Below are 26420 nucleotides of genomic sequence, written 5' to 3' on the forward strand. Positions count from 1 at the left end.
TGTTGTAAATTTTGTCTTTATAAAGAAGCAAAAAAAATGCTCTAGGTTATTCACTGTCTTTTCAATTTTGTTCTTACTTGTTTGGGAAAAAAAGGAGGAAGTAGTGACTACTTAAGGGTAAGAAGTAGTTCCAGACGCGCACACACACACACACACACACACACACACACACACGCACCCACACACACACGCGCACACACACACACACACACACACGCACCCACACCCCAGCAGCCACGGAACTTAGGACCAGTTAATTTAAATATGTTTTCTGACTTTGAATTCCTGATACTGATAACTAAACATTTATATTTAAAATATAGCTCCTAAGAGAAGAGTGCTTTCCCCCTTCTTCCTCTTTAATTCCACCTTAAGACATCTGCAAAAACCCGAGGAGCCCAGCCCACACTTGAGCCCCTCCCACCAAGGATAAAACTTTCTCTAAGTCCAGAGCTGAAAAAGGATCCCGACAAAGCTAGAGACAGAGGAGCCTGAGGATTCCCATGCAACTCTGGGAACTGTAAGCAATGGATTGACTCTCCCCCTGCTCCACTTCTCTTTCCCTCTGCTTCACTTTTACTTCGTAGCGTTGCTTGGAAGGACAGGACAGAGGGACGGAGGGGGAACCTCCCTGCTTTAGAAAGTCCCCAAGTCCTCTGCCTTTTGAAATGAGAGACAGATTAGGGACCCCGGTTTCCTTCTAACCAATGGGAGTTTGCTTTCCCGGGTCTGAAGGCACCGTGGAGTCAAACGATAAGGTTTTCCCTTCGGTCGGAGCCTCCCAAAGTCAGCGTTAGCAACGGCGGTGCGGTGGCCGCGTCGGCATCCACGTGACGCCCCCGGGTCGCTGGTCCCGGACCGGGGCGGGGGGCTGTGTGACAGCCCGGCCATCCTGGGACACAGACGGCTGAATCCTTTACGTTTTAATTAAAAAAGAAAAAAATGTAGTCATTTCGATGACTTCAGCAGTGCTTTCCTGGGCATTCAACGTGTTGCAGTGTCAGGCGAACGAAAGCCCACACTGAAAAGTTAATTGTAAGCTGACTGGCATGCTGGTTCACATTTCTCCTGAGTTATTTGACATGCCGGGAGACTAAAGCTCACTAGGATACTTGCCAGGATTTGATCAAATTATATAATTCAATTTGGAGGGTACTGTTTTCGTAATTTTGTTTCAGAAGAGGCAGGAGAAAAAGGCATTTGGTTTGGAAATAACTGTGGCTCGATGTATCAATGTCTCCTACAATTTATGATCATTTTAGTCTTCAAAATAATTATTTTCACCTCAACAACTAGAACAAGAAATTCTCCGCATACTGGTTGATGAAGTAGGCTTTTATTCAGCTAAGGCAGATGGAGAGTATTAGAGGCAAACCATTTGGATCCCAGTCAATTTTAAAGTTACATTTGCAAATATAATTTGAGTCAAAGGAGGATATTTGTATTTTGTTTTGTTTCTGTTTGTTGCCTAAATTTGGAATCGTAGCCCAAAAGATATTTGCAGGGAATCATGGTGAAGTGAACTGTGAGTCTTAAAATTACATCCTAGAGGTCCTTAGATCTTACCAGGCAAGTCAGATGTTGACATAAGCAGTAGGTATTTGCTTCTTTCATTGAGCTCACGGAGGAGTTAAGTTTTAAATTAAGCAATCAGTCCTTGTGAAATGCATAGAGAAGTGTTTAATCTGCATTTGCTCAAAACAGTTTTACAAACTTCCTGTATGGGAGGCATATTCTATGGGACCACACAGTTTCTTTTTGCCATTGTAAGTTACTTTTGAAGCATTTTGCATTTATGTTTAATTAGGGAAAGAGAAATTACTACATGGATTTCTTAGCCACTAATAAAGTTCATTCCACAGAGGTAATTTGGCCTGTGTTTTTAAACCATTGGTATCTTTCCTAGTGCTGCTACTTAGAACAGAGTCATAAAACTGAATCATCTATGTGTTAAAAAATATGTTCTAGGAATAAAAAGGAAGAAGACAGAATTAGTTGTGGTTCCTTTTCCTCTTATATGTGTTTCAATTTTTTCCTTTCTTGCTTGCAGATTTTATAGCTTTAGTGACAGCTGTGGACTCCTCCCCAGAATAATGCACGTTATGGCATTCCTACACAAACAAATTTAGAAACACTTAGGAAGTTCACAGATCTCCAAAGACAATTCATGTCACATGAAAATGCAGTATTTCTTAGGAATTTGGAGTTTTCAGGTAGTATCAAATGGTTAATTAGCAAATAATTTTACTTGTAAGTAAGGAACTGCCTACCAGTGGATATTGCAGTGCCCATATTGTCACTTATTCATTGGTGTTCTGGAACTCCAAGCAGCTTGGTGTAATGGAAAAAACTGTTTGCCTGGAAACCAAGTGACCTAGATTATAGACTCATCATCAATAATAATTAGCTGTACAATATTAGACTTGTCATTTTTCTATTACATGTGTTATTTTTTATTGCTGAATGCAATAAGTAGAAAATAATGGGAAAATAAGATGCAAGTTATTTTTGATTGGATTGTGGGGTGTCTATATTTGCTACTTTTATTACAAAATTGCTAATGATACTTCCCAGAATGATTGTGTTTTGATAATATCATTTATTACAAAGATAATCATGCTCACTTTAAATTTTGTTAAATATAGACAATTGCAAAGAATAAAAGGAAAAAATTACTTATTATGCTCCCCCCAAGAGGTAACTACTTTTAAACTGTCATTCTTCCATTTACTCAATCAATGAATATTTTTTGAGTACCCAGTATGTATCAGCACTGAGACAGAAAATTCGTGGCTATACCTCTGTTTATACTTCTAGACATTTTTCTATACATATACTCACGTGTAGATTTACAAAATTATGATCATACTGTTCATATGGTTTTATAATGCGCTTTTCCTTCATTCAAAAATTTTTCTGTTATAACATGTTTTTAAATAATTATGTATTATTATGCATTCATTAATATCTTAAAGAAATATTATTAAGTCCCTACTATGTGTCAAGCACTGCACAATAATGGCAGGCTATTCATGAGCAAAAGAGTATGTGGTTCTTACCACATGTAATTTTTAATCTGTGGATATGTTGTATTGGCCAAACATAAATTGTTGGATATTTAGCTTGGTTGCAGTTTTCCATTATTATCAATAATGTTTCATCTAGAACCTCTTCTATAAAGGTTTATACACATTTTTGTGTATTCCTTAGGATATATTTTTTAATGTATATTTTCCAGGTTCTAAGAAAAATTCTACTACCTATAAGTTGTGATATCATAAGCCAATTACTTTCCCTTCTTAAAATGCTGTTTTCTCAGTTGTAAAATAGGAGTAATAATAATTGAGTATTTTGGGGATTCTCAAAAATATTCAGCAAAAATCTCATGGAATGGTAGTTACTGTTTTTGACACTTTGCTCTTAAGAAAGATTGTATCCATTTATAAGCAGTATAAGAGAATAGAGTCTTCCTAAGTCAACTCTGGGTGTTATCAAATAGTGCAAGCTACAATAAATCCAACAACTTAGACAGTATATGAAAACGGTATCTTGTTTAAATTTACATTTCTTTCAAAAACGAGGTTGAATGATTTTCATACTGGCCACTTATATATCTATGTTTGTGAATGCCTCTTTGAATATGATTTTTTTAAAAAGTTCTGTTTTAATTTTTAATATGGTAAATATCACTAGAAGGTCCTCAATAATTCTGAAGAATGTTAGGGGTCTTAACAATAGAGATGAAATTTTGAACTGGAAATGGAAATTCTATAAACACTGTTTTTCTCGTTTGAGGAGGATTATTTTCGGTGTTTCCTGAAACTCTTCCCCTAAAAATGGGTGAGAATGCATAGAAAATGAAGGCAAATAATTTTTTATCCTTACAGACTCCTATTTTACAAAAAATGGGAAAACTAAAGAGGGTTCGGAGAAGATGGCCAAAACCCTTGTAGTATCTCCCACAGCTTCGGGGATTTCCTGGCCTATATAATGTCAAGATGCAAGAGTTAGGACTAAGGGTTAGGTGATTACATTTGTAAAAAGTTTTGTGAGAAAAATAATATCCATGTTTGTCAACAACCAACTTTGAGAAAATGAGCTCACCATAAGCAGATGTGTAAAGGTGCCCTACCAGTCCAACCACTTATTTAATGAATTCAAATGACTGCAGAGGAACTCAGTAAACACCTGTGAGTGTGGCCTTCATCTTTCTTCCACTCTCTCTTAGCACATGCGATTGAGTCAGCTACTCCCCTTTCCTCAGTCTTCCTCCACCTTTGCTTGACTTCTGGAGTCTGCAGGGAAATTTAGGTATTTTAGGTAACAGTATGTTTTGAATTAGAAAGCAAATGTCCGTCATATGTGAAGTTTCCGTATTCTTCTATCGTACAGAAAACTCATGTATTTGTAATACTCAGCTTATACTTGCTTAGTTTTTCATTTTATTATTATTTAATTTATGAGCTTTTTTTCTTATTACCTATTTTGAAAAAAAATCGGAGGCCCCCAAATATCTTTTATTTTATAACATTTTGTGGTTGATAAAAAGATTGCTGAAGAATTTCATTTATTTCTACAATAACTGTATGAGTTAGCAGAACAGGTATTACTATTCACAGGTATTACTATTTCACATTTTACTGATGTGAAAAGAGAACTGTTGAAAAATCAAATGACTTTTTTTATGTCCAAGTCTTAAATTCTATTTTGATAAGTTTAAATGCTTTGATTGATTAATTTATTGGTTTGTATTTTTAATTTTGATATGTATTATTTGACGTTGTCAACCTCTTACTGTTGGGGTTAACATCAGAACAATTATAAGGGAAGGCTCAGAAAGTCCACTGTCCCAATGAATGTTTCTATAATAGCTCAATTGTTCTGCCTTTACAACTTCGTTACTGATTAACATAATAGAGGAAGTTGTGCAAACACTTAAGAATGATTGAAAAAGTCCTGTGTGATTTGTAATTGCTTACTTTGGAACTACATAGTATTTTATACAGACATATGCTGCTTTAAGAAAATAAAATATATGACATTTTATCCAAAAATACAAAAAAGACATACTAAGGAGTAATTTCATAAGTTATATAAGAAGCATTGATTTTACCAAAGGTTTTGCTTCCAGATTGGTAATAGAGAATTATCTTAGAATAACCTAATTTACAGAGCCTATGGCTCTTTCTGGCTCTTTTTAAACCTGGTAGGTGGCATAAAGCATGTGTATCAAAATGACTACGCTGACCTTGTATTTATCATTTGTAGAGAAAAAACATTATTATTTAACTTTTTCAAACAACCCAGCAGCTTATGGTAAGGCAGATACTCATTCTCAGGGGTAAAAACCAATTTTAGTTATACACTTGGCTTACTGTGCATTTGTATGATGTTATAATAAATAATATATAGTACATTAGATTCAACTGCTAGATGTAACTGTACCACTAGAAACGTCAGGCCAGAAAATGGCTTTCTGAATCTCAGTCAAAAAATTGATACATTCCCTGTTTGCCCACAGCTTTGACAAGATAAACGAGTTGAGTGCAGTCCTCAGGCAGTGGACTGAGATATCAACCCCTTTTGGAGACAGGTATTCTTGCTAAATCCTTGAGCTTGTGATTCTAGAAGAGGCAGTGCCTGCCTGGGATAGTCTAGGAGCAGATAAATGGTGCCTTCAGTTTTTACTTCAGGCTTTGCTTTTTTTATTTATTGAAACAAGAGACAATTCATTATGTGGGCTTTTTAACATGTATTTGATGCAATATTATAAAAATATTGAGAAAAATAAGTTAGAGTAATTATGTAAAATTTTATAGAAAAGCAAATTGGGGGAAAGTGTGTAAAGATACATGCAGTTATGAGATCGTTCTGTATAGACTCCTGCATCTATAATTACGACTTCTTAATATCCATTAGTCACTTGTTCTGTCTACCACAAACCTCAAACAGGTATCAACTTCCTTTTCATTCAAATGCCATGAAGAAGAGGGCTATGAATTTAAAACTGGCCGAGTTCATGAACGTAGATCTCAAGATGACACTCGGGCATTTCTGTAGTTCAAGGCACAGTCTTCTAAATCGCTATTTTCCATGAACAATGGCAATTGTGTTCAGATAATAACTTTAAACTATCGTTATATCCTTGATTCTTAGAAGAAGATGCTACAAACACACTTTAGGAAAATTTGTCATAGTAAAAAATTTAATTTAAAGATGTTTCTTGCTTCATTAAAGATTTAAATGCAAAGCTAATGATGCTTACTTATAATCTATTACTTGGTACTTGTTTCTTAAGCTGGTGCCAACCAGGAATTTATATTTAAAATATATAAAATTTCACAATATTAACGGGGGGCTGTTTTCCTCATCTTTAATCACTGCCTGTAATGATGTTTCTGGTGTGAATGAAAAGCAATAAAAGAATCAACTTTGTGAGACTCATTCACTGTTTTCAGAAATTCTTACTATCTATTTCAAATACATTTTAGATTGACAAATCGATTTGGTGAATTACCCTGTGTATGAATATGCATTAATAAGATATTGATTAATAATAGTAGTATGCATCAAACCCTATGCATTATCAATATGAATTAATTCAAGTTCATTGAATTATTTTGATGTGTATTAGTAACACTAATTGATACACATGTTAATGTGTATTAATAAGGTAATTAAATGGAGCAATTTAGATAGCTTGTAATCTTTTTTTTCACATACAAATTTTACATGCTAGGTCAAAAAATGAGGATGCTAACATCAACCAGCAATTGTTGGTCACTGAGCTGTATGCATTTATTCCTTCACTAAGTCAGGAAGTTTTAATTAGTACCAAGGACATACTGGGCTTCAATAATAGAGAATACCAGGAGAAGGTGGAGGATGGGAAAGGCTCGCTGGGAGAGAGAATTGAAGCCGAAATGAGCTGGATGAGAAGCCACATGAGGAAGGGGAGTGGAGAGGGAATGTCAGGGCTCCAGATGGGGGCTCCAGGCAGGGGACAGCATTTGTAAATGAGCCTGCAAAGACGCAATCAAGAAATTCGATGGAAAACCAGGGATTAGGGTGATGTCATGGGAGCAAAGAAGGGAAAGTGGTTCCTGAGAAAGAGGTTGAGTAAGTTGAGGACAGAAAAGTGACCACTACATTTGGAGGTGGTTAGTGATCTTGATAGGAGCAGTTTCAGTGGAGTGGGGGGGCAGACGTGAGGAGAAAGAGGAGGTGGGTGGGACTGCATGGGTACAGGCTGAGCAGACAACCCTCCCTTTAGAGGAGGCTGGCAGTGAAATGCAGCCCCCAAGTGGAGACACAACAGGGAAAAGGAATATGGAACGGACAGTTTGCCAATTAGATTATTCAGTTGAAAGTAAAGTGTGATGATTCCGGAAAGGCATAGCCAGCAGAGTAAAGTCCTGGAGAAGGAGAGAGGGATTTTGTATCCATAGAGCCATGTGTGGCACCAGGGCTGTGACAGGAGGAAGAACATTGCCTGCTTGGTGACAGGGAGAAGGGAACCCAAGTGCACATGCAAGGGGGTTTGCAGATTTGGTGGTGGGAAGAGGAGAGGCTTCCCTCTCGTGCTTTGTTCACTCAGAGAAGGAAGATGAGGTCACCTCATCGGCGTGGGTGGGGGTGGGGTGAGAGACTTGAGAGGGAGAAGGGAGCACTTCCCCAGCCACTTCCTCCTGTGCCCCTGCACGTCCACTAGAGAAGCTCAGAAAGATGCCCTGTGCTGTTGACAGCCTCTCTGGGTTTTGAGAATGTGAACCTAAAATAAAACCAGCCTGCCAGGTCATGTGGTTTTTCGGCAGCCATGTTTAAATGCTAGGCCCAAAGAAGCTAGATAGATGGTTGAGTTCTTTCAGAGTGGGAGTTGTTAAAGAAAGAAAGATGAAAACAAAGAAGCTGGTAATCCTTAAAATGAACAATCAGTGAACTAGGCAAAACAAAAACAAAACCAAAAACCCTCGCCCCAAATAAACATCCCAAACAAAAATGCATAGAAATTCATGAGCTTCTAGAACACAAATCCCTTTATCTAAGGTAATTATTATAATAACTACTAGGAAGTCGTCACAAATTGGCTGATTTCCTGCTGTAGTAGGTTGGAATGTAGCCTTTGTTCTTCTCAGAATCTTGTTGGATTCATGACCTAGCCGGCTGCTAAGGCTATTTCTATACTTCAGTGAATCTCAGTTACCTGTTCCTGGACCCATTATTCTGAAATCTTTTGTCTTCGTGTCCTACTTGGTAGAACTCTTGCTGTTGTCTTTTTAAGTTCTGAACGTTTCACAGTTTGTCTCCTCAGCCTTTATCCCTAGCTAAGTTCTTTTGTCTGGGTTGTAGTGCATCTTCAACTTCTGGATCCTTCCCCAGGTTCCAGGGGACACGTTAGTACTCCCTCAAAATAAGGCTTTGTAGAATTTGAACCATTGCAATTCTACAGTGTAAAGATGTCTAAACCATTTAGCCACGATAATAGGCCATCAAAAAAGAGGAACATTCACAGCCCTATCAGAACGTATTGTCTTCACCCTGACATAAATCCTTCATTTTGCATCTAAACGTCGCTTCCTTTCCTTTTCTTTTCCAATCTTTAGAGTTTTAGAGAACAGCTGATTACCATAATAAAAATGGTATTTTTTCCAAGGTCTAAGATACCATTATTGAGCTATTGACTCTCATATTTTCCCAAAGTTAAAAAAAAAACCCACAAATCCTTTTTTATTTAAAAGTCCCTTGGCAATTTCTCATAAATCCTCTGAACATGTTAGTGCTTAAGTTTTACACTATTTGAAGGCCAGGCTCCCCCGTGGAAGGAAGCAGGGAGTCTGTGTGGGTCACATGGGGCAGCGTGGCGAGAGGAGGCGGAGCTCTTTGTGGTCACGGGCACTTGGGTTTGCTTCTGGCTCTGCCTGGCCCCAGCTGCTCTGCCCGGCCCCTCCTTTCCTCCCTACCTGCAGGAGACTTGTCACGTCTGTACTTCTTTCCTGGTTCTGCTCATTTCTGTTTGGCTATGCTTTGGCTGCAGTTATCTCACTTCCTCCTGTCCAATTTTTCATCTGCAAAATGAAGGGGAGACTGTAACCTTGTTTTTGTTAATTTTGTATTTTCTAAAAACCCCACTGAAGCATTATAGCTCATCAGCAGAAGCTCAGCAGAAACCTTATAGATTTTATGGATGTGTTTGGCACAGTTCTCCAGCTTGTTGATCAAAGGTTGAGGAAATGTAAATTTCACTCTGGAGCAAATGACAGTAGTTCTAGTAATTCATTTCAATGCATGTTAACCCACGTTAACACCTAAACAGTCAGGGTGTGTCACATGCTCATCACGATGCCAGCAGAGGTAGGTAGTACAAAAATAACTTAATTTTTTTTAATCATTGTACCCTTCATAGTGCTTTAAGTTCTTCTGTACTCAAAATTTTCATATCTTTAGAACTGTATTGGTGTACTCCATAGAAGGAGAAAATATGTCGTAAGGCTCCAAAGCATACATGAATAATTGAAGGGCCTACAAACTGCCATCACTCCATGTATTTTAACATAATTGGTGTTCTTTATAAACCAATGCTTTTATTTCATGAGTTTTAAAATGTTATATCGTATCAAGGGGTTCCTGGGCTTCACTAGACTGCCAGAGGGGTCCATGGCACAAAAAACCGATTAAGAACCCTAGGGGTACTCCCCCCGAATGCCTACTGTTCTATTTACAGTGTCCTTAACCTTGCAGAAGGCTGGGGTTCTTGCTCATTTCAAAAGTGAATTGCCATTCCTAGAATCTAGAAGCACATTTCTAAAACTTCTTATGACCCAAGAAAAGACTGGTAAGCCTGAATTCCTATCACATGTCACACGATGCAGGACTTGTAGAATGCTGGTCCCATGGTTAGTGGTTTCACTTTGCAATAGCACCTGAAACAGGTGACTAGACAGCTTCTCTGAGCTGCCTCAATTCCCGCGATAATATTTTCCCATCAATTTGTTCCATTCAGAGATCATAGTAAACATTCTGTATTTTAAACTACATGATCAGCCTCACTGGCTGTCTAAGATAGTTACTGTGCTAGTTGAAAAGCAAAGCAAGCCCAGAATGCTGATAACTTCTTCCAGTAATAAAATGACCCTCATGGAACATTTAAGCCAGTCTGATGATTTTCCTGGGGCTTTTCCCTGAACTGTTTACCTCAGAGAAAAGATAAGGCTTTGGAAATCTTCAGCATGTCATGAAGAAAGACAGCAATTAAAGAGGGAGTGGAACTCTCAACAGAGCACAAATACTCCCTGGGGGAGCATATTTGCAAAATGTCCAGTCTGGAAAGAGAAAGCTGTAGAAGGAAAGCTGTTCCCCAAACACACTTCCGTCCCCACATTTTGTGCTGCATTGCTGGTTATATTTACAAAGTGTTAACACTGAGTGTATCACCATTATCAGTTTCTTTTAAGTAGAAGGCAGGACACTATATTCTACATTTTCTGAAGATGAACAGCATATATTTACCACCTGTCCATGTTATTCCATAATGGTCTGCGTGGGAAGAGGCATATTTTACACAATCTGTCTAACCTTTGTAAGTAAACAACTTAAAATTATGATTCAATCCTAGACAATTATCAGAGATGAAAGCTACTTTTTTAAAGCCTTATTGGACCAGTCACAGGGAGAAATTTAGTTATTCGTTTCCCTCAAATTTATATCTTGAGTTTTCTCTACACTACCAAACTTGGCAACTTAAAATTTTGCCCAAACTAACATTTATAGATATGTCCTTTTAGTTTTGGTTATATTTTCTTTTTAGCCCTACTGTGTGGTGGTGGTGGGGGGGAGGCTGCCAGTAGGGTATAAAGAAAGAGAACCTGGTTGAAGGTGAAGAGGTATGTCCGGTTGTTCCCCTAACTGGGTAAACCTGGCTAGGTTTGTTTCCATTTTTAGGCCTCAGCTTACAAATGTGTACAGTGAAGTCCTTTCTTCATTGGTGATTATGAATATTTCCTCCGACTCCAAAATGTCTTGGCCTTAAAATAGAGCCCGAATGTCCTCTTGTTTTTGGCCCCCAAGAGGTGAAACGGTGGAAAATAACAGCAAGGAACAAAAGCTAGAAAACTGGCTTGGAGTGAGGAGACATTCCTGTTGTGTTTGTAATGCAGCGTGGGAAACTGGGCTGGCCAGCTTTCTTACCTGGATTAGTACTTGCCAAGTAAGTGTAAAGTGGTAAAAGAAATGCCATGATGAGTTGTTTTATTTATAGAGAATAGTTGTGTGGGGTGGTGGTGGGAGTGGGTGTTTTAAGTAATCAGAGGAGGGAGGGAGGGTGCTCCGTCTTGAGGGTGCTTGCTCTCTCCTTTGTTACCCCCACAATCCTAGTTTAGGTGCGTATCACACACATTTGACTTCTCTGGCTGGTTGTGTCTCTCCCTCCTCAATCTCCGCTTCCCTCGGTTCACCACCGTAGGCTTCTTTGTTGAACTGCTGTGTTTATGTTATTGAAGTGTGTTATGGGCTGAATTGTGTCCCCTCCAAATTCATGCATTGAACCCCCAACCCCTAGGACCTCAGAGTGTGAGCGTACCTGGAGACAGGCTCTTTACAGAGGTGATTAAGTTAAGGTGAGGCTGGTAGGGTGGGCCTTTCTCCAGTCTAACTGGTGTCCTTGTATGAAGAGAGGATTTGAACACAGAGCCCCCAGGGGCAGAAGTGCACAGGGGACAGAGCCTGTGAGGACACAGTGAGAAGGCAGGAAGCTGCAAACCAAGGAAAGAGGCTTCGGAACAACACAAACCTACGGCACTTTGATCTTGGACTTCCAACCTCCAGACTGTGAGAAAATAAATTTCTGTTGTTTAAGCCACCAAGTCTGTGGTATTTTGTTATGGCAACCCTAGCAAACTAATGCGAAATGCCACTTTCCTCATGCCACCTCCCTGCTGAGGCTCTCTAATGACTCTATTGCTTGTTGTTTAATGTCTTACAATCTCTGCATGTCCTTTAGGGTCTTTTGTAGAGCGAAAAAACGACATAGAAAGAAAGAAGATTCTAGGGCCTTCTCAGTTCCTGTTAACCCAGATGATCTGGATAGTTTCTTATGCTTCCAGAGAGACAGTTATTCTCTTGTATTAATAGAGCCTGGGTGTGGGAGTCTGCCTTTAGTTTGAGTTGTCAATTAGACAAATCACTTAACTTTTCCACTCCTGTTTTTGTTTTTAAATGGCACAATAGGAGACAGAACTCCCCTGATGGCGCTCCCAGCTAGGGGAGACAGACCCCGTGCATAACGGTAATGAAGGCTAACACTGTGGTAGAGATGTCAAGGAGAAGTACAAGGGTCCTGTCCTAGTAGACAGGTTAAGAGATGACTTACGTTAGAGAGTGAATTTATGCAGAAGCCCAGGTGACAGGCAGACCTTATCCCGCAGGGAAGGGGGGAAGGGAGAAGCAGCAGTGAGAGTGAGAGGTCCGGTGGAGCTTCTCCAACATTCCTGACCCTTTCCTGGAGGAAATGTTTCCATTTTCCCTTCTCAGACATCTAACTAAGCCCTTTCACATTTAATATCAGCTCAGCTATTTACCATTTTTCTGAAGCCTTTTCTACATTTAATCACTGGAAACGCTCCCTTCTCTGAAACCTTCGTAGGTATTCCATATATATTTGTATGTTTAAATAATGAGCTTTCAATAATGCAAATTTGAGAGTGCTTATGAGTAACACACTCATAAGCAGTGTTAGAGACCTAGGAATAAAAATGGAGACGAAAAATCAATTCAAAAGGAATAGTATGGACAGGACTCGTATGGCACCAGGTGTCTGACTGTGGGATGTGGTAGCATGTTCTACACCACTGGGTTCTTGGCTCAAGAAACAGGCCTAGTTAGTTAATGTGCGTCCTTGTGTCTGGAGGCGTGCTTTTATATTGTCTTGGGAACAGGGAAGTTCTCTTATCAGGTTTTCTGTAGTAAACTAAGAACATGTTTTGTGAGATGTTTTTAATATAAAGCAGATCATTTACCTATCTTAATTCCGATTGTTTCTTCATTTCTTTGTGTGGGCAATATCAAAGACTTTGCTTAGCCTGGATTTAAAGAATAAGCACCAGAAAATTAATTTAGAATTTAAAACTTGAGTAATGCTTTAGTTTTATATATCTGTATAAGATTGACAATGATGGAAACATAACAACACACTGCCCCTTTTTGGTTTTAGAATATGTTTCTTTATCCAGCAGAATGGAGACAGCTTTGAATTTGGCAGCAGACAAGTATCCCAATGTTTTTTATTTTGTTAAATTTTAATGGATCAGAAACAGCACTATGTCTTTATTTCTATTAAAAACTCATTGCTGAGTATGAAAAAGTACATGGTCTTTATAAAAGGTGCTCAACAAATCTGGCTACTTGATTTCTTAGAAGCTTCCATAGAGCTAAGTGAGTCACATCAAGTTGAGGCAGTTTGGGGAAAAGTATTAATATCAGTTTTATAAATAACAATAATAAATGGGTACTTTGTATATTTATGGCCTGCTAGGTACTGTGCTTCATGATTTAAATATATTTTCTCCTTTCATTCTTCCACTGACTTTGTGAGGAATAGGGGCCCCTTTCCCCAGCTATAGATAAGGAAACTGAAGATCAAGATCCCGCAGATACAGGAGAAGACAGGCTTGAACTTAGATCAGTCTGGCTCCAACTGAGACGTTGTCACTACTTAAATGCTGAATCTGTTATTAAATATTCCCTACTCTGCTCTACACAATGAAATGGAGGGAAAGAGAAAAGTATCCTTTGCGTTCCTAACCTTCTTTCCTGTAGATGCCACAACCTTAGTGATAATCCCTTCTTTTCCTCTTGTCATATCATGCTATGCAGAGAGAGACAAGTGACAAAACACTCCCGTCTGGGTTTTGGTTCTGTTCGCTTTTCCTGAGAAGGCCATCTGGCCCTGACAACATGACTCAAAAGGATCTTGGACAAACCACTCGCTATTAAGCATTCATTGAAAGCCCACAGTTGCATCGCATAGGCGAGTGTGTGTTGAAAGAATAGCCAAATTTCCCTCTGACTGATGTTAAGGAAAGAAGTTTCTAATTATAGGACATGAAAACAAAAAGGGAAAGAAAGAAAGAAAAAAGAAACTGCGAGCTTCACATCTTTTCCTTCAGACATAAAAGACTGTATACACTCACCAAGAGTGGTTATTTAGCATAGTTATGAGAAAAAAAAAAACCCAAAACCTGCTATTTTGTGAGTATTCATGATACTGGTTGTGCAACCTAGCTGCAGTAAGATTTCCAGGACTGAGCCAATTGTGGGAGGAAAACCATTTTCCTAGTGTTTCATGTAGCTAGTTGGACAGAAATGCCTTAATTCCGCAGAAACTTGAAATATCTGCCAGTATTAACAGTTACAGGGAGAAAAAAGGATGGATGGGTGCCTATTCCTAACTGGAATTGAAAATTCAATCACTGTCTGGCAATAATAACCAGTGATTTTGTCGTAAAGAAAGTGAACTTATGCCAGTGTTTTCTCCATAGGACTGCTTTATTGCTTCTTTTGAACATAACTTTGGAATAAAAATTATACATATAAATTAGATGTACCCATGTGTATTAAATGTCTTAAAACAAACTTTTTAATTTTGAAATAATTTAAGATAAGAAATTGCAAAAATATTACAGTTCCCATATACCTTTCACTTTGCTTTCGCTAATGTATTATTGTAATACTATCTTACAAAACCATAGCACATTACCAAAACCAAGAAACTTACATTGATACATTGCTATTAATTAAACTATAGACTTTATTTGAATTTCAACAGTCTTTTGTATGTATTCGATTTTATCCAGTCTGACAACCTTTGCCTTTTGATTGGTGTGTTAACTCACTCACATTTAATGTTATTAGACTGTATGGTTGGATTTCCATCTGATGTTTTGCTTTCTGTTTTCTAAATGTCTCCTTTCTCTTTTCCTCCTCTGTTCCTTATATTAAACAGATATTTTCTAGTGGTCTATTTTAATTCCTTTGTTGATATTGTAATTATATTTTTGAATGATTTTCTTAGTGGTTTGTCTAGGAATTAAACTAATTACCTTAATTCGGCACAATCTACTTCATATCAATAATAACTTGATTCTAGTAAAGTACAGAAACTTTGCTCCAATATAGTTCCAGTCCCTTTCTACTCCTTTGTGCTGTGATTGTCATCTACATTATGTCTGTGTATGTTGTAAACCCAGTAATACGGTATTGTAATTTATTGCTTTATAAATTCTATACCTTTTAAAGAAGTTTAGAGAAGAAAAGAAAATGTTTACAGAATAATTTATATTAACCTACATATTTACTATTTCTGGTACTCTTCATTTCTTCCTATAGATTCAATTATCTTCCAGTGTCATTTCCATGCTCCAGTATAGTTCCAATCCTCCTTCTCCTTTTGTGCTGTTTTTTTCATATATATATCTCACATCTTTAAATAAGCACAATAAAATTTTATAATTATTCTCATGCAATTGACTTATACATCAGTTGAAAGAAGAAAAAAGAATATGTATGTTACATCTATTATATATGTACCCACATTGTCTCTTAACATTGTCTATATACTTACCTTTATTGGTGTTTTCTCTTTCTTTGTGTGGATTTTGCTTACTACGTGGTGTCACTTCCTTTCAGCCTGAAGAACTTTCTTTACTATTTCTTATAATGCTTGTCTCCCAGCAACAAATTCTCTGTCTTTATTGACATGACAATGTCTTTATTTCTCTTTCTATTTTAAAGGCTAGTTTTGCTGCATTTAGTATTGCTTTACAGTTTTATTCTTTCAGCACTTTAAATATGCCATCCCACTCCCTTGGGCTCGGATGAGAAGTCGTCTGTTAATGTTATTTTGGTTGTCTTGTGTGTGATGAGCCATCATTCTCTTGCAGCTCTTAAGATTTTCTTTGTGGTCTTCATTTTTTGACAGATAGGCTATGTATGATGTGTCTAGGTGTAGATCTCTCTGTAGTTATCCCACTTGGAATTGATTGAGCTTCTCTGATGTATTTTTAACCAAATTTCGGATATTTTCAGCCATTATTTCTTTAATTTTTTTTCTCCTCTTTTTTCTTCCTCCTCTCCTTCTGGGATTCCCATTAGTATACTTGATGTTGCCATCTAGTCTCTGAGACTCTGTTCATTTTTCTTCATTCTTTTTTTTTTCTTTCTGTTCTTCAGATTGAATAATGTCTATTGCTGTATTTTTACATCCACTGATTCTTCTGCCAGCTAAAATATGCTGTTGATTCCCTCTAGTTAATTTTTCTTTTCAATTATTGAGCTTTTAACTCCAGACTTTCTATTTTGTTCTTTTTTCTCTTTATTGATATCTTTTTATTGGTATCCTATATTTGATATGTTTTTGTGTCATACTTCCTTTGATTTTTTTAAAGCATGGTTTCCTTTAGTGCTTTGAATATATGCATAATAGATGCTTTGAAATATTTTCTGTTAAGTTCTTCATCTGGAATGCCTCAGAGATAGTTCCTGTTGGTTGCTTTTTTCCTGCATATGCCTCACACTTTTCTGTTTTGTTGTTGTTGTTTTTGAAAACTAAAAATTTTAGATTGTATATTAGTTATAAATTTTATATTGTAGTAATTTTGGATTTTGACCTTTACTTTGGGATAGTTATTGTTGCTGTTTTTTTCTTTTAATGACTTTCTTCAACTTGTTCTCAGGGACCTTCCACTGTAGTGTTCAACTTCTGATGTGTGTACTCAGTTTTTTTTTGTTTGTTTGTTTGTGTTTATTCTTGTTTTTATGTTTAAGCCTAGTTTCCTAATGGTCGTACCTGGGTCAGCATAGCTTAGGCTACAGACCAAAAGTTTTACTTAAGCACCTTAAGTGAGTGTGTCTTCCACTCTGCCATTTTGTCTGCATATGGCTTAGGGAATGCTTTCAACATTGAGGGAGTTTATAAGTCCTCTCTGGTTTTTACTTTCTGCATTCCTGAGGCCTCACATTTATACACAGCCTTCCAGACCAACAGGAATAAGTGAGGCCTTAGCAAGGCTCTCTGTGCTTGTCTCTTTTTCTAGATCTCTCTTTTAAATTTCTGGCTGGTCTGCTTTTTGGTTGCTTGTGCCAACCAGTATGGACCCAATGGTAGCATTCAACTTCCCTTGCTTGCTGCTGTGATCTCTATTTGACAACACCCTCTGCCATGGAATTTTCCATGCTGTGCTCCACATATAGTTATCTTCCACTCAAACCAGCCAGGCAGCAGAGACACAAATCCTCAGGGCTGCCCTGCCTTCCCAGTTGGAACTTCCATGCTGTGGAACTGGGGCAGGTAGAAGAAACTCCTTGCTAAAATGTCACAGACTCTCATTGCTCTTATTGAGATTTAGTAGATTTTTAAAAAAATAAATGCTTTTCATTTGCTGTAAGTCCCTTTGGTTAGTTTTTAGAGTTGTAAAAGGGTGTTTGTGATAATTCTGCCCAGTTTTTCAGTGTTTTTTGGGAAGAAAATTTCCAAAGTTCCTCATGCTGCCATTTGGAAAGTTGGTCCACTTAGGTATTGTACTTTCAAGTGGAAGCTTTGACAAGACCCTAAGATATAAAATACTCAAATGGTGTGTGAAACAGCCTACCCTTTATGTTTTTAAACAAGCAGATGAACAAGAAGATTATATAAATCTAAATCTTACCTACTTCACAGTTATTAAACCATTGAAATAGTAGAGATGCGAGGAGGGATTTGGAAGAGTTTTGTTGCTATTGCTTCTTTGTTTGCTTGTTTTGGAGACCACTGTTGTGAGTACGGCCCCTCTTCTTTTGAGGATGAGATCTGGGAGGAATGTGCCTCCTAATCCCCAATCAAGAGAGCGGCCTTTAAGGAGACAACTCAAAAAGCTCATCAGAGGGTTTAATATTTGTCTCCTGAAGTAGGCTCGTGTCTAGTCATGCTTAAGAAATATAAAGAGACATGGGTAACAGAACAGAGAGTTTGATTTGGGAAGTAATTGCATTCTCAGAGTCTGTTGAAAGAGAAAACACAAGTATTTTCTGTGGACTAAAGAGAACCCTGGGAAGAGGCCTTAAATCGCATACAAGGGGTTTTCCTGGAGAAGTGAAAGAACCTCAGAAAAAGAAAACTGAAAGTGGACCACTGGGTACCTTGGGGCTATAGAAGAAATCACAGGTTCTCAGCTAGAATAGAGACACATTTGCACATGACAGGGGACACAGGGAAGAACTCTCAAAAATAAAGAATCTCAGGAGAATTCACAGAAAGCATTCATGAAAGACATGCTCACCTTTAATTTGTACCAGGCCCAGAGATCGCAAAGCCAGCTTATAAAAGTACCAGTGAAGTAATAGCTTTCTTGCCTTCCTTATCTCTCCTGCTTCATTTTTCTCTAACGACGAGAGGCTAAAAATCAGAGGTATGGAGCTTAGAAAGCATTAGGCTCTAGGCAGGGGACGAGGGAAGAAGCCAATGACTTCGCTCTTTTCTTCCTGTAACAGCCTCTGGCTTGGGTAGGAGAGAGACTTCAACCCTAAATGGAACGGCATTTCGATTTCTAAATTCTTCTTTTCTTTTTATATCCAAGAGTTAACACGGAATTTGTGAGGCTGAGTGGGGTTTCATCAAGGAAGGAGGAGGGTTATCCCTAAATCAAAGAGGAATTAAAGAACAAAAGAAATTTGCTCTAAGATTAAATGCCATGAGTCATATTTGTTTAATGTCTAGTTATCTTCTAGTTCCTAACCTAGTGGTTTTGCACACACACACGTGTGCATGCAGGCAAGCAGAGACACACAGAGAAAGAGAGTGAGAAAGAATGAACTAGATCGCAGTTAGCTATCTTAAACATATTTCTTGCTTTTGGGTTTAATACCAGGGGAGTCAAAATCCAAGTCTTGCTGTAGGATGACACAGTGGCCAATAGCTAGATGGCGAACAGAGTGGTTATGGATAAAGTCGCTGGAAATGAGAAGAGGAACTAAAGTTGCTGACACCAAACTTTGGGCCCCAGAAACAGATTTCCTCTAAACATTTGTGTACTAATCTCACTCGTTCTGGAATTTCACTTGTTCTGCTTCTTTTTTTTCCCCCTTTATAAGTAGAGATTGATATTTAACATCCTTTGCCCTTAAGAAGAGTTAGGAATAAAAAAGAGGGACATCAAAAGAGAGTATAGCACTATTCTGTGAATTTCCTTTATGCATAAACCTGGCATTACTTTGAGTAATATCATCCATGTGTCCATCCGTCCATCCATTCACTGAACAAATCTTTACCCTGAGCCTACTACGTACTTCAGGCTCTGTGCTAGGCACTAAGGATAACTCCGTGAACAAGACAAATACGGTCTCTGCCTTTATGCATCTTTAGTTCTCTCAGGGATGGCAGACATCGTGTAAGTGGAATGAAGGGCGTGAATGAGACGTCCAGCGTACAAGTGGAACCAGTCATAGGTACCAAACGTGCTCCGAAGGTCCTGGAAGGCTTCGTTGTGGATGTGACATTTAAACTGAGCCCTGAAGAATGGGGCAGATTTACAGCTGGTGAAACAGGAGTTCCCTACATGATCTTGCCTGTGTCCCCAACTTCGTCGTGAGCCACGTTCCCGTTTGCTCACCATTCGCCAGACACCTGTTTTCCCTCAGTTCCTCCAACTGCCTGCCTGAAGCAACGCGCTCTCTGCTCCACCTCTGTGGCTCGCTCCTTTTTAGTGCCCAGCCTCAACTTACTCTTTGTTTCTGCCTTTTGTTTGTTTCCATCGTTTCCTACAACTCAGTTTCTAATTGTTCATTTATGTCTTGGATTCCTTGTTTTCTGACTATCCTTGAGAAATGTAAGCTCCAAGAGGGAAGGGGATGTGTCTAACTCGTCACTTTTGCCCCTCCAGTCCCTGGAACAATGCTTGACACATGGTAGTTATGCCTTCAGTGTTTGTTACTAAATGGATGAATAGAAGGGGTATGTTACAACCCTGAGTGGGAGGGAGCTTGACACATTGGAAGGAAGGAAAAGAACCAGCATGGCTGTAGCATGGAATGAAAAAAGAGAACAGTGGGATGAGCTGGAGATGTGAATAGAAATCCAGTCTTACAGCTTTTTAGACCAGCATTTTTCAAATTGCTATTAGTGAGTCAAGAAATCAATTCAGTGGGCTGCTACCAGCATTTAAACAAATGAAATAGACTAAAAATCAGGCCACAGGATACTCAGTAAAAGTGCCTTCATGAAGTTTCTATTCTAATGAAGAAGGGAGGAGAGATAGACAAACACAACAATAACTACATAGTAGATGTGAGATGGCCATAAAACAAGAAAGCAGGGTTTCTACTAATTCTAAATAATATGGTCAGGGAAGGCTTAACTGGAAAGATGATATTGGAATAAAAACCTAAAAGTTACTGACTATAACAGGCAGATCCAAGCAGAAATGTGATAGCTGAGCGTGTTAGTCTGTTTTGTGTTGCTACAGTGAATACCACAGAATGAGTAATTTATAAAGAACAGAAATTTGTTAGCTCACAGTTCTGGAAGCTGGGAAGTCTAAGGTCAAGGTGCGGGCAGGTTAGTTGTCTGGCGAGGCCATTCTTTTCTTCCAAGATAGCCATTGTCCAGAGAGGATCCAAAATATGGCAGAAGGTGGAAGGGCCAAAAAAGAGAACCCATTCCCATGAGCCCTGTTTATAAAGGCATTAAGCCCACCCATGAGTGAAGCCGCCATGGCCTAACCACCTCTTAAAGACCCTACCTCCCAACACCATTACACAGGCAATTGAACTTCAACATGAGTTTTAAAGGGGACAAACATTCAAACCATAGCACTGAAGCCAGTGATAATTGGCTAATGTTATCAGCATTAAACTATTCTATTAGGTTTAAAATAAAAAAATGCAAAGCAAAAACTATCGTAGTTTATTACGATAAAATCAGAATGATGGTTTGGTCTCATCTTGATTTAAAAAGCTGTATAAATTTTCAGCCTAATGAAAATGCATGATGAGAAGATAAAAATAATCATGTTTTAGAGCTTCAGAAGTAAGTGATTAAAGTAAATAAATGTTTTACTTTAAAAACAACTATTTTTTCTTCCTGATAAAAATGATGATGATTGATGGACTAGAATGAAGAAAAGAGGAGATTCTATTTTCTATAATTTAAAAATAAGGGACTATCAGTGATTTTTACCTTTCTTATAATATTGCTTTCTATTTTTCACATTGAAAAATGATAAAGTGAATTTAAAAAAACAAGGGCATATCAGGAGATCCCATTTTTGTAAAAAGAAAAAACCCCAAATTCAACTTCTCTTTTTCCCTTTTACTCTACATATATAAACACGCATTGAAATAGCCTGGGAAGATACACATCAAAATGAAAATGGTGATTATACTTTACTCACATCAGCAGTTTGTGTTTGTGACAATGAGCATGAGTCATTTTTATGATTTTTTAAAAAGGTGATGTTTAGAAAGAGTCATTTAAAATTTAAAGCATATTTGATTTATTCTGAAATACAAACATTTTAGAAGTTACATCTCAAATATAAATATTAAAGGTATTTGAAAAGATTTTCCAAAAAAGATGTGACTTATAGAATGCTGAAATATGTGTATGTTGCTTTATAAAGTCTCAAGGAAAAGATACAATGAAATGATGAAATAACAAGGATGTTCATTGAAGAAGTTTTTTTTTTTTTTGAAATTTTAAGTAAAATGGAGTAACTGTAGATGAAAAAACGAAAGTATACAGAGTGTTTTTCCATTAAAATATTTTCATTTAACTGCTTCTAAAGGAAACTGGTACCTTAGAATGAACAAACATTTCTTTTAAAATATCATTACTAAAGTTCAAATTCAGCATGAATGTATTTTTAAACTTCTCAACAAATAGCTAAGGTGAAAAATCTTCCTTTCTTATTGTGAATTTGTGTAATGCTGACCCAACTGAGAAACAATGACATGTGGTTTTTTACTTATAAACAGTATAAAATAATTTTAATTTTCCGTAATTTCAATGCATTTCTCATAAAATACTTGGCAAATGACAAAAAAAACAAACTTTGCAGTTTCCTAATAATAACTCACAGAATAAATTTGAACAAATAAATACAGAAATTAAACAGTCTCATCAAAATATACTTACCCTTTCCCTAAGTTATGTGTGATGCCCATTAATATACACAGTTAGGGAACTCAATCCATCTGGGTCCCTTGGGTAGACTTTTAACTTCCTATGTCCCAAGCATACTCATCATCACTTAAATCCTGGAACTGCATCCAAGAGGAAGCTTAACAATAGTGATTGTTTATTTTATAGGTTTTAAAGAAGCTAGAGTGCCAGAGAAGATCTTTGAAGTGTGAAAAGACTTCCTGTAATTGAAACCAAAATGTCATTTATAGATCCTTATCAGCACATTATAGTAAGTCATTTACTGTTTATGGATTCTTTCTGGGAGTGGGGAAGATGTATTTCTCTGTATCGCCGGTGTTGGTAGTAAAATGAAACTCTATGACAATCCCTGGATTTGTTATTAGACTCATATGAACTTAATGTGGCACATATAGGCTACAGTACATAATAAAACTAATTCATCTCTTTTTTTTTTTAAATTTGTGTAAGGTTCCAGAAAAGGGACATGGAGGGAAAAAAATTCCAAAACATCTGTAACAAAAATGAACTTTCATGGAACAATTAAAATGTAGTTATCACTTAGCAATTACTAGCCTGCATAGTTTATACACTTCACATGACTTGGTTGAGGGAAGAATAAAAGATAAAAAAATTTCCGAGTTCAAGGTTATATTTTGGTATGCATTTCCAGGGTCATTAATTCTGTAAACTTTCCCTTTGTTAGATATGTTTAAACAAACTCTTTACACATTAGTTTTTAGTAAAGAGTTAAGTCATTGAAATTTTAGCATGTAATTTTCCAAACTGCATTGGAAATATACATTCTCTCTTCTGATCAAAAAGCAGAGGAGAGATTTCCTTGCTGAATTCAACACTTGAGACCTAGTTAGGTTTATGTGAACTAGACATAGGTTTTATGGGTATTAAGGAATAATCCACAGTCTCATTTTTACTTAAAATGAAACACTGTTCTTTTATCCTGCATCGTTTTCTAGCGACCATCCTCTTCCGTGCTCTGCCTGGATAACAAGGTTTAATACATCACAATTCTTTGTGATACCCTGTTCACCTCCATTCACAACCCGAATCATTGAACTGGACTCCACCCTTCCACTTCACAAAAAGGTCTAATCAATGGCTTCTTTGGTGTCAAATCCAATGGACTCTTTAGTTCCCTCCCTTCTAACCCACTGTGTTGGTCACTCCTCTCTTCGTGAAACTCTTCCCAGGTTTCTCTGGTTCTGTTTTTTCTGTTTTCTTGTTGGTTACCTCTCAGTTTTCTTTTGCAAGCTTCTCTTTCTGTTTTTCTATTTTTTTAAAAAATTGAGGCATAACATACACAAATTGCATAAATCTTAATTGTTAAACTTGATGGATTTTTACATATGAAACTATCACCCAGATGAAAATACCTGGTCAATAAATCCCTCCAAAGGTAACCAATATTTTACCTCAATTATCATCGGTAAATTTTGCTTGTTTTGAGCTTCATATAAATGAAATGTCTGCATTCAACATTATATATATGAGATTCATTCATGTTGCTGTGAGTAGCAGAATTCCACACTTCTACTTTGCCATGTGGTATTTCATTATTCAAATTTACCACAAGCTATTTATCTAGTCTACTGACAAACTATCATATGTTCCTTGAATGGCAATGGTGATTTGCTGTAAACCAGGCATTGATATATGTGTGAATTCATATCTATTCTATTCTATTGTTCTTATAATCTATGTTTTCATCAATATCAACCTATCCTAATTTCTGTAGCTTTAAAATGTGATTTTTACATATAGTAATGTAAATTCTTCAATTTTTTCTTCTTTGAGATTATCTTTGCTATTTTTAATCTTTTGCATTTCCATATAAATTTTGGAATCAGTTTTTCAATTTGCACACATACACACAGAAACACAAAACTGCTGAGATTTTGATTGATATTGTAATGATTCTATAGGTTAATTAGGGGAGAGATGACATGATAATGATGTTGAGTCTTCTAATTAATTAACAGCTCATGAATCTAATCCAAAACTAAGTGTTACTTAAATCATCTTTAATTCTCTCAATAATTTATTATAGTTTTCAGTAAGAAATCTTTATATGTATATATATTTCTTGATATTTGATGTTTTAATGTAATTATAAAGGTGTTTATAAATTTCATTTTCCAATTACTTGCTACATTTATATGGAAATACAATTGATTTTTTTTATACCGAGTGACCTTATTGAATTTCTATTAATTCTAATAGTTTTTTTGTAGATTATTTTGGATTTTTAACTTAAACATTCTTGTTATCTATAAATATGCCAATTTTAATTCTTCCTTTTTAATCTGTAAATATTTATTTATCTTTCCATTTCTACTGATTATAGACTATGTGCTTTAGGTATATCCCATAAGTTTGGGAATGTCATATTTTCATAATTACTCAATTAAAATATTTTCTTTTACTCTCACTTATTCTTGGTGCATGGGTTACATAGATATGTGTTACTTAATTTTCAAACACTTGGTAATTTTTTTAGTTGTCTTTGTTATTGATATTTAATCTAAATTCCACTGTGTTCTGAAAATATACCCTGTATCATTTCTTGTTGTTTGTAGTATATTTACACATGGTTAATGATCTTATCTATTTTGCTAAATGTTTCATATGCAACAATATGTTCCATATTCAACTTTTGTTTCATGAATTTTGAAGTTATTAGGTGCAAACAAATTCCAAATTGTATATATTTCTGTTGAATAAATGTTTTATCATTATGATAGGCCCTTTTTATCTATAATAACTTTGTTTTACATTTTATTTTGTTTTTTATTGATATAACCTCTTCCAGTTTTTTTGGTTAGTGTATGTATCCTTTTACTTTCAATCTATATTTTACTTATATTTAAAATGTGCTCCTTGTAAAAAGCATATGATCAGGTTTTTTAAAAAAATTGTATTACATAATCTTCATTTTCTGAACCAATATCCTGTTTTCGTTTCACAATTATGGATTTCTAAGTTAGGTTCTTTTAAATTGCTTTTTCATATGAATGAACTGTTTCTATATCTTATGTACATATTAATTTTTATTTCTCACCCCATCACCTCAAGAGAGGTGGGTAGTTTCTATAACTCTCAGAGAATTTAATCAAAGTGTTCCTTCTCAAACTTAACATGGAGTCTGACATTTGGAACTGAGAAGAATGAAGATAAGGTTACATTTAGGCTTTCAATTCATTCTACCTCTAAATCTGTTTCAGTTTTTTATTGAGCACTTATCACCATTTATTGAAAGCCACTGTGCACCACTTGTTGTCGACAGGTGATAAAAAGGTGAATCAAACAGACAGAGTCCCTGACTTGGTTGAGTTTATGTCAAGCAGAAAAGATGAATAATTTATTTATGATAATTACCATACAATAATTACCATAATGTAAAATAGTGCAAGCCCATCATGTAAGGGTTCTGATAAGAGACAACGAAGATTACTCTGGGAATATGCAACAGGAATAATCAATAATAGGAATCCTTGTGGGAAGAATTCTTAGAGGAAGTGACACGTAGGCATAGACCTGAAGATTTAATTACTCAGGTCAAGAAAGAGAAAATGACTTTTCTGGATCAGAGGAGAAAAGGCATACGGGAAGTAGTCTGCAAGTGAGAAAGTACATGATTTAAGGAAAGAAAGGTCAGTCTGGTAGCAGCACAGTACATTTCAAAGAACATTGTTGTTGTCCCGCCTAACCTGGCCAGGCCTTATCACTGACTGCTGTGTAGTCCCCAGGCCTCCCTTGTCAGATGACCTGTGAACTGGCCATTCAGTTTCTTCTTTTAACACAGCAGAGTTTATTTAAAAATCAGACTGGATATCTTAAGCCTCAGAACTGGCACCTTTTCTTGCAAATTTTGTTAACTACAGCAAAATATTTAGGCTAAACTAAGTACTTAGGTAACATTTTAATCTGATAAGGCATGAAAAAAATCCACATATTTGTATCACATTTTTCTTCACCCTCTCCAGCATCAGACTTAGACACTCAATTAGTATTCCGATTTTTAGTACTTTTAAATGAAGCTATCCTAAGAGCTTTGTAGTTTTTTTCATCATTCTTGTTCTTGCTGTGTGTACATAAGAAAAAGAACTGTGGATGCACACGTATGTGTGTGAATTGCTTAGTGACAAAATTCCCTGCTCTGGTTTTCACAGAAAGCTATTTTTCAAATACATAAGTGAACACACTCAACACAGAATAATGTTAGTAATAAGGGCAGATG

At 36.7% G+C, this 26420-nt stretch overlaps 1 protein-coding gene across 2 annotated transcripts in view; it reads left to right on the forward strand.

Annotated features, from left to right (window-relative positions):
- Positions 1-435: 435 nt before the first annotated feature.
- The window catches only part of PLA2G4A (phospholipase A2 group IVA), a 132215-nt gene continuing 106230 nt past the window's right edge, over positions 436-26420 (forward strand). The window contains exons 1-3 of one of the 2 annotated variants that reach the window (XM_045535966.1): positions 436-520; positions 5522-5593; positions 22331-22433. In XM_045535966.1, coding sequence (XP_045391922.1) covers positions 22401-22433 — 33 coding nt within the window. In that variant the 5' untranslated portion in view covers positions 436-520; positions 5522-5593; positions 22331-22400. The remainder of the gene's footprint in view (positions 521-5521; positions 5594-22330; positions 22434-26420) is intronic. The other variant, XM_045535965.1, reaches the window with a different exon arrangement.

This window comes from Lemur catta, chromosome 23 (assembly GCF_020740605.2).
Source record: "Lemur catta isolate mLemCat1 chromosome 23, mLemCat1.pri, whole genome shotgun sequence".
NCBI lineage: Eukaryota > Metazoa > Chordata > Mammalia > Primates > Lemuridae > Lemur > Lemur catta.